General features: G+C 41.8%; 1 protein-coding gene across 1 annotated transcript; it reads left to right on the forward strand.

The window, feature by feature from the left end:
• Positions 1–332: 332 nt before the first annotated feature.
• On the forward strand, positions 333–7899 carry mtnr1al (melatonin receptor type 1A like). Its single transcript, XM_049750025.1, has 3 exons — positions 333–636; positions 3231–3349; positions 4018–7899. The coding sequence occupies exons 1-3, from the start codon at positions 333–335 to the stop codon at positions 4666–4668; spliced, it is 1074 nt and encodes a 357-aa protein (XP_049605982.1). The 3' UTR covers positions 4669–7899.
• Positions 7900–8280: the final 381 nt, after the last annotated feature.

Consider the following 8280-nt stretch of genomic DNA (forward strand, 5'->3'; position numbering starts at 1 on the left):
TGATTTGAGAGAGAGAGAGAGAGAGAGAGAGAGAGAGAGAGAGAGAGAGAGAGAGAGAGAGAGAGAGAGATGGGGGGGGGCTAACAGCCACGCGCAAGACTCACCCAAATGCATGCGACAGCGGGAGCCACTTGGCGGGAAACACCTGTGCGTGGGAAAGGAAAGCGCGCCAACATGGCACGAGTGGACTTGAGTGAGAGCGCCGAGCACATGTACCACCGCCGCCGCGCACAAATGGACTCGAACGTGTGACTCCTCCAGGGCGAACCGCTTCCGCCGCCGCTTCTACACTCATGCCTCAAAACGCCGCGTAAAAGGGGTTTTCCTACGCCATGACGCGCCTGCAACTAGACCCGGCGGCGAGATTGGTTGATCCTTTGCAGCTCCCGCAGCTGATGGCCGCCCAGCAGCAGCAGCGGCAGCAGCAGCCGGCCCCGGCGTGGCCCCCCGATCCATTGGGGGCCACGCCGGGGCCGCGCAACTCCACGCCAGCCGGGGCCCCGCAGCAGCAGCACGCCTTCCCCTGGACGATGACTGTCCTCGCCGTCGTGCTCATCACCACCATCGTGGTGGACGTTATTGGCAACCTGCTTGTCATCCTGTCCGTTTTCAGAAACAAGAAACTCAGGAAAACTGGTACACTACTTTCAGCACTTTCTCGACACTTGTGCGATAACTTTTACTAGTGGTTTTCATATTCAATTTGACTAATTAGGCTACTTTTTAAACTACTTTTACTACTCTTACACCCTTAAAATGGCTTGTTTTTTCAACATATATTTTATAAAGGTGCATGCAGGGCTCCAAAATGCCTCTAAAGTAGCATTTTGCCCATTAACATTTGAGCCCGTGCAACTACTTTCCATTTACTCACACCAGTAAAGGTTCAAGATTTTTTGTTTATTGATTGATTTTTGTAATCACCTCTTCCCATTTATCAACAATTCAATGGAACTGAGGGATGATGAATATTTAATTTATAATTGAATCTGTAAGTGAAAAGTGTGTCTTCTCCTTAAATTTTCAGGTTAGGGTGCACTATGCTCTTTGTAAAAAAAAAAAAAAAAAAAAATCTTATTTCCACCAATGTAAGATGATGGATGGATGGATGGATGGATGGATGGATGGATGGATGGATGGATGGATGGATGGATGGATGGATATACGATTCATTCTTTTTTCTTTACCATTTTTGCTCGTGTTTTTAATTGAGTATCATTTTTCTAGTGTTGTTTGTAATTTTTCGTAATTTGTTAGGTTTTACCATTATTCTTTTGGTTTTCACTATTTTTCACCATTATTTTTTTCCATCCATCATTGATCTCATTTACTAGTACTTTTTACATTTACTTTTATTATTTTATTTACGTACTATATTCACATGCATTTTACCGCTTTTAGTAATATTATTATTCTTTACTAGTATTCTTTTTATTTTGCCATTTTTACAAGTATCAATTTTTACTGCATTTTATAATATAATAGTATTACTGTGTTTTATCATATTTTATATTTTTTTTTACCATTTACCATTATGTCGGTACAATGTGTGCGTGGTGTTTTTGTCAGGGTGTGTCCGTCCTGTGATTGACCGATGTAGCGTGTCATATAATCATGATATGAGGCTTGTATGCTGGTGCTCATTATGATCCATCTTCCCTTTGACACCAAACAAAATGAATGAGATGTTATCGAGTAGAAATGCATGACTCATTGATTGATTGACGTGTCACAGAGGAAGAGTGAAGATTACATTGCCACTTCACAAGTTAGTTTTTGATATCCGTGCCCAGCCGACATCTATCATACAGCGTGGTCATAGGCGGGCTACACAAAGTTGAGGTATTTCCGCAGTTGCACGTAGCTTGGTGCAGGTAGAATCAGGCGGTTTTCGCCATTGTGAACACAGTTGACTTGCAGAAACTGACCATGCGTAAAGTCCAAGTGCGCAGTTTACATGTATAAGACACTGAAAGCAGACATCTACTTGATAATAAGTTGGACAGGGCGATCACAGATCGCGACTGAGAACTGGGCACTTGAAGACTCAATCGTACATAGCTACTCCTTTACGGCACTTCTGACTTTTTGCACTGCTCATACTGCCCTCCCCTCTGTCTTAGTCAAACTGAACGAGTTCTAAATTTCAATCCTTTTGGGGCTATCGTAACATTTTACTACAACAGATGGGGAGTTTCAACCAAAGCAGCCCCACTGCACATCCTATTACCCACCTTTGCATTGCCATCTCTACATTCATCCTGTTCAAGGTTTTGGGGGCGGGGGGGTGCGCTGGAGCATATCCCTATTGAAGTTTCCATTCATGCTTTACGTACCTTCCCACCAACCCTACTCACGGACACATAATTCTTTTCTTTTGTCTTCTTCTCTCATCTCAATTTATTTCCTGACATTCCAATTTTTCCCTGTACTATTCCCATGATTCATCACCCCCTCTCACAGCCCCTTCCTCCACGCTCCTCTTGTCACCCATGGCAGCGCTCTCCTTTTTCCAATTTTCCATCCCGACTAATCTCTTCCCGTCTCCATTTTCCGTATCCCGCCTCCTAGATCTGTCCGCCAGACCTCCTGCAGGGCTATTGTATGCAAATAACTGGCTGCCATTGTTCAGAACTGAAAGTTTTCTCCTGGTCACGGTGCAGGGATTCTCACCCTTCCGACTCTGTGAAAGAGAAAAGAGAAACGCGTGACGGTGCATGAGCTGTGTGTGTGTGTGTGTGTGTGTAGGGGGGTTGAATCTTTTACTACTTTTACTTAGCCCCAGTTTGAAACGATTTGAAAGATTTACAGTAATGAAACCCTAATTTGAAAACATCATTTTGAAACCTAACCCTAACCCTTCCTTGAAATCCTAACTCATTAACGTTAACCTTGATTGAAATTTCCAGTTCCTAGCCTTGCTGTCTAATTTGAAACCCTAATCCTCGTGTGGAATCTTAATTCTGGCTTCAACCCATAATTGGAAATTTTAACCATTACCAAACACTAATTGTGCTATGAACCTCTAATTATAAACTTTAACCATAGTTTGAAACCCTAATCAGACTTCCAACCCAAATTTGAAAGCTTGTTTGAAACACCAACCATGGCTTGAGACCCCAATTTGAAACACTCAAACTTTGTATGAACCCGAAACAGTGACTTTAACCCTAACTTGCTTAAGGTTTCATTCACAAGCCAAACTAGCACAGGCCATGTCTTTCTTTCAGGAAACGCGTTCGTAGTGAGCCTGGCGCTGGCTGACCTTTTGGTGGCCGTGTACCCGTATCCGCTGGTGCTGACGGCAATCTTCCACGACGGCTGGATCGCAGGATACCTGCACTGCCAGGTGAGAGGAAAAAAATAAGGAGGACTATTGAGAATCTCTAAAAACCTAAACAATACTTGAAACAACAACCCTTAAGACCCTCATTTGAAACCCTAACACTTGCTTCAAGCTTTAACTGAACATGCAAAACCCTAATCTTTACTTGAAGCCCTAAGCCTGCATATAAACCCTACCTAGTAATCTTAACTGTGGCTTGAAACCTTAACCTTTGCTTGAAACTTACATTTGAAATCCCAACCCTGGTTTTATATTGTAATTGGAAAGCGAAGTACTTGCTTGAAAACCTAAACCTTGCTTGTAACCCTTAGTAACACTTGTTGAAAGCCTTAAAACTAACCTATTTGGAAAGTCTGATCATTCTGCCTTCAAACCATAATTTGAAACCCCAATCTTTGCTTGAAACCTTCACGCAACCAAGCAAACCTTAGGACCTTAACTCCTTCGTTTGAAAGCCTAACTTGTTTGAAGTCATAACCTTCTAGCCCTGATTAGCAAGCCTAACCTGAACCCCGAATCCTTGCTTGAAACTAATCCTTTTTTTAAATCCTACTTTGATTCCCTACTTTGAAACCCGAGCCCTGGAATCAAACCCCAATCCTTGCTTCATTATTTCAAGCCCAAACGCTGGTTTTGAAAGGCTAATCTGAAGGCCTACCTACCCTCGGCAGGTGAGCGGCTTCCTGATGGGCCTGAGCGTGATCGGCTCCATCTTCAACATCACGGGCATCGCCATCAACCGCTACTGCTACATCTGCCACAGCCTGCGCTATGACCATCTGTTCTCAGGTGCCAACACCATGTGCTACGTGGCGTTGGTGTGGGTGCTGACCATACTGGCCATCGTGCCCAACTGGTTCGTAGAGTCACTGCAGTACGACCCACGCGTCTATTCATGCACCTTTGCCCAGTCGGTGAGCTCGGCGTACACCATCGCCGTGGTGGTGGTCCACTTTGTGCTCCCCATCGCCATTGTCAGCTACTGCTACCTGCGCATCTGGATGCTGGTCATCCGCGTGAGGCGCCGCGTCAAACCTGATTCGCGGCCCAAGCTCAAGCCGCATGACCTGCGCAACTTCCTCACCATGTTTGTGGTCTTTGTGCTGTTCGCCGTGTGCTGGGCTCCACTCAACCTCATCGGCCTGGCGGTGGCGTTGGACTCACGGCTAGGCCTCGCCATCCCCGAGTGGCTCTTTACTGCCAGCTACTTTATGGCCTACTTCAACAGTTGCCTCAACGCCGTCATCTACGGCGTACTCAACCACAACTTCAGGAAGGAGTACAAGCGCATCGTGCTCGTCATCTTCAAGTTTAACTGTTGAGGGCGGGTGGGGTGAGGGGAGCGCCGTTTGAGTCAAACGTTTCAGATGGACAACACCACGGGGAAGATGGAGTCAGTCTCATTCTTAGAAATACCATCAAGCCGTGAGGATTTTTGAATGAGCCTTCCTGGCAAACCAAAAAAAGAGATGTTTAAAAATGGTGCCAAAGTGTTGGCGCTTTTTAGGAAATCATCAAGGTTCATTTTGAAACTGTCCGACCTTGCGAGTAATGCTATATTCGAAGACACCGGGGAACCCAAACAAATGGGCTCATTGATTGATCAAAAGATTTACGTTTAACAAAATATCAGTTTAACAATCACTACATTTTTCTCAAGCCTCACGTTCTGCATATCTGAATTAAAGGTCCCTTTCTGGAGTCTAATGCTACATTCAGGGGTACTGGGAAACAAAAATGTACATACTATAGCAATGGGAAAACCACATAATAGCATTTCCCACAAGCATCAGTCGTCACATTCTGCATACTGAATGATTGATGAAAAAACTTCCAACAAGTCTACTTACATCTCACTTTGCTCATTTAAGAAAACTCGGGAGGGCATTTCAAACATCTTGGTTTAAAAAAAAATCTAGTATTATAATAAAAAAAATATTATCACTTTGTTCCAGGTTATGTCAACATAGACTTCACATTCGCTTTCTGTTATTAGATGCTGGTTTGAAAGACACCGGGAAACAGAAACTAAACTACTAGTGGTACTACAAGTAACACGTTATTTGTATCTTCACTAAATTCCTCACAAGCTTCACTCGATGCATCCTACCAAGAAACCTGGGAAAGCAGAAAATTCTGCAGATTTATATGAATGGACTATCAATAGGCCCGTTGCTGATCCCTGCTTAAATAATTCACGACAAGCATTTGCATAGTTGCTTTCTGATTTTGTCATTTTTTTTTAAGATTACAGTCAATTTTTGATTGTTTGATCCCATCAGCTTCCTCATGGGATTTCACATTTTTCCTTTGGCATCTCTGTTGTAAAAGATATAATAGTGTATTCGTCATTGCTTAGTTTGCCTATGAACATTATCTCCACACTGTCCGTGAAGATGCACAGGACCCAGGTTGCACCACATCCTCCTCCCCCTCCTTCTTGTTTGGTAATTGGTTCCGACTGCTATATTGTCAGTGTAATAAAAAGAGGGCAGAAATTACTGTGACTCATCAGACACACACACACAAACTTTACACGGTGACCACATCACTGTGTTACATAAAATGTAGAGGAGGCTTATGTATTTATCATATGCTTTTATTGTGTGTGAGTAAAAAGTGTGTTTTCAAAAACAATTGTAAACTGTCAAGATGAGATACACTCACAGAGCATCGCCGCCGCGTGGAACTCTACCCAGGTACTAGGACCTCTTTGGGGACCGTTTGTAAATGTAGTTTTGAAACCCTTCCGAGCAGGGTAGACGAGAATCGATATTTTTGGCACGGTCTGATCAAAGCTTGAAGATGGAAGGCTCTACAAGTAGTAAGAATGTAAGGTTTCAAAACTTTTAGGTGTACCTATAACCAAATGATGTGGTTCATGGGCCAAAATGATGTACTTTTGAAAGGTCCAGAAACCTAACTAACAAGAACCTGGTTCTCAAAACTAAATCTGACTGGAACCTTTTAGTTTCAGAAACTTCAGTAACTGAGAACTAAAAGATTTTTTTTAAAAACATTTAAAAAAAGGTGGAAATGCAAACTGTGAGCAGTCGACATGGAAACAACTATCTGTGTGTTTACATGATTTTAATCAAAAGATTTTTCAGGAAAAAAAAGCCTCAACTTTGGTCTAAAAAGTGAATATGGGATGTTCAAATAAATACAAAAGGTTTGTAAATAGGATTGTTGTAGGGACATTTTCAAATGTGAAGATTTTTTAAATGCTACTCGGTGATGATCCTCCCTCTGCCATACACACTGTGAAAAAGATCAACGTTTTTGTTGACAGCTGACGTATTTTTTGTTAGCATGCTTAAATATGTTTTGTTGACTTTTATTTGCCATGTTTTCTTGCAATGCTGAAACAATGCCTTTGTTGGCATGTTTTTGTAACATGCTTAATTTGGCAATTTTTTGGACATGCTAAAACACGCGTGACGACATGCAAAAATGTTGAGCTGATATGAACATTTTGTTGGCATGCTTTGTTGACATGCTGAAACATGCTATTTTTGATGTGATGTTTAGTTGACGTTTTTTGGGGGGTTTTGTTTTACATTTTGGTTGATTACATTTGAGTTGATATAAACAGGAGATTTTGGTTGATGTAATTGAGTTGACATGCTAAAGTTTTTGTTGGCATGTTTCGTAGACATGTTTTTGTTAACATCCTGAAGTGTGTTTTTGATGACACGTTTCATTGGCATACTTTGGTTTACAAAGTTTTGTTGGTGCGCTGAAACATTCTTAGTTGACATGTTTTTCTTGACATGCTCAAACCTATTTTGTTGATTTCTTTGACATGCTGGAACATATTTTTTTGGCAAGCTGAAACGAGTTATTGATTTGTTTTTGGTTTCAGGCCAAATGTGCACAAAAATATTTATGATACAACTTCCATACAATACCTCACTTCTATCTTATAATTTTTACACTGCTTTACTTTTGCACTTTTCAGCTAGTAGCTGGCTGATGCTAACTGGCTTCGCATTGTTCCTGCAGCCCAACAAGCGCACACTACCTATCACATAGTTAAATAACATACGACATACACACAATGCAGTACACGCACACAATACAACATACAACACACAATGACAATGGAGGACAAATAGGTGTAAAATGAGTCGTAAGCCATTGTGTTTTGTCTTCTTGTCACCTTGAAATAACCTCGCAACAGCAGTGTTGTCAAAAAGCCTCAAAAGATGGAAAATGTGAATTGCAATCAATGGTGCATTGAAGGGAGTGTGAGCAAGCTGACAGTGGGAAGCGTCACATGACCTTTTTGCACATCGCCATGTGCCACCTTTAAAACGTATGCAAACAACCAAAGTTTGGGTCAATTTGACCCAATCTTTGGTTGTTTGCATAAATCAACCCAATTTTAGGGTGGGAGACAGGAAGTTAGGTCAAACCGACCCAAGTTCATGGCTCGTCCTAAATTTGGTTGTTTTTGACCCAGCTGTTTTAAGTTCCCACTAAATGTTTTTGCCACACTGGTATGAAGATGCTAACGGAGCTGAGCTAATAAAACATTCACTGTGACAACAGGCCTGTGTGTGCTGTGTGTTGTTCATTTACTACATATAGATACGCAGCATGTACAACTTGATTTGGTCCTGATAAGATTGAATAAATACATTTAGTATCTCACAATGTAGTTAGTGTACAGCTTGTATAGCTACATTTTCTGTTCCTTCAAAACTACACCACCAATGTAAAACAGTTCGGACAATGAATGAACTCTTAATGTATAAATTCCCAGCAACAAAAGTGAATAAACACCTTAAGTTTGTTTGTTTGGTTTTCAAGGTAAATTCCCTTTAAAAGATTGACCAAGGAACTAGGTGTGCACGCTCTAAAACTTTAATACAGTGCACCATTAACGACACATCCGTGTCCACAGAATTATCCCACGACCGTGCAGATGT

Source organism: Syngnathus scovelli, chromosome 1 (genome assembly GCF_024217435.2).
Source record: "Syngnathus scovelli strain Florida chromosome 1, RoL_Ssco_1.2, whole genome shotgun sequence".
Lineage (NCBI taxonomy): Eukaryota > Metazoa > Chordata > Actinopteri > Syngnathiformes > Syngnathidae > Syngnathus > Syngnathus scovelli.

Coding starts and splice junctions, on each gene's coding strand:
- mtnr1al (XM_049750025.1), top strand. CDS start 333: ATGACGCGCCTGCAACTAGACCCGGCGGCGAGATTGGTTGATCCTTTG. Junction 637..3,230: donor CAAGAAACTCAGGAAAACTG/GTACACTACTTT, acceptor TCTTTCTTTCAG/GAAACGCGTTCGTAGTGAGC. Junction 3,350..4,017: donor CAGGATACCTGCACTGCCAG/GTGAGAGGAAAA, acceptor TACCCTCGGCAG/GTGAGCGGCTTCCTGATGGG.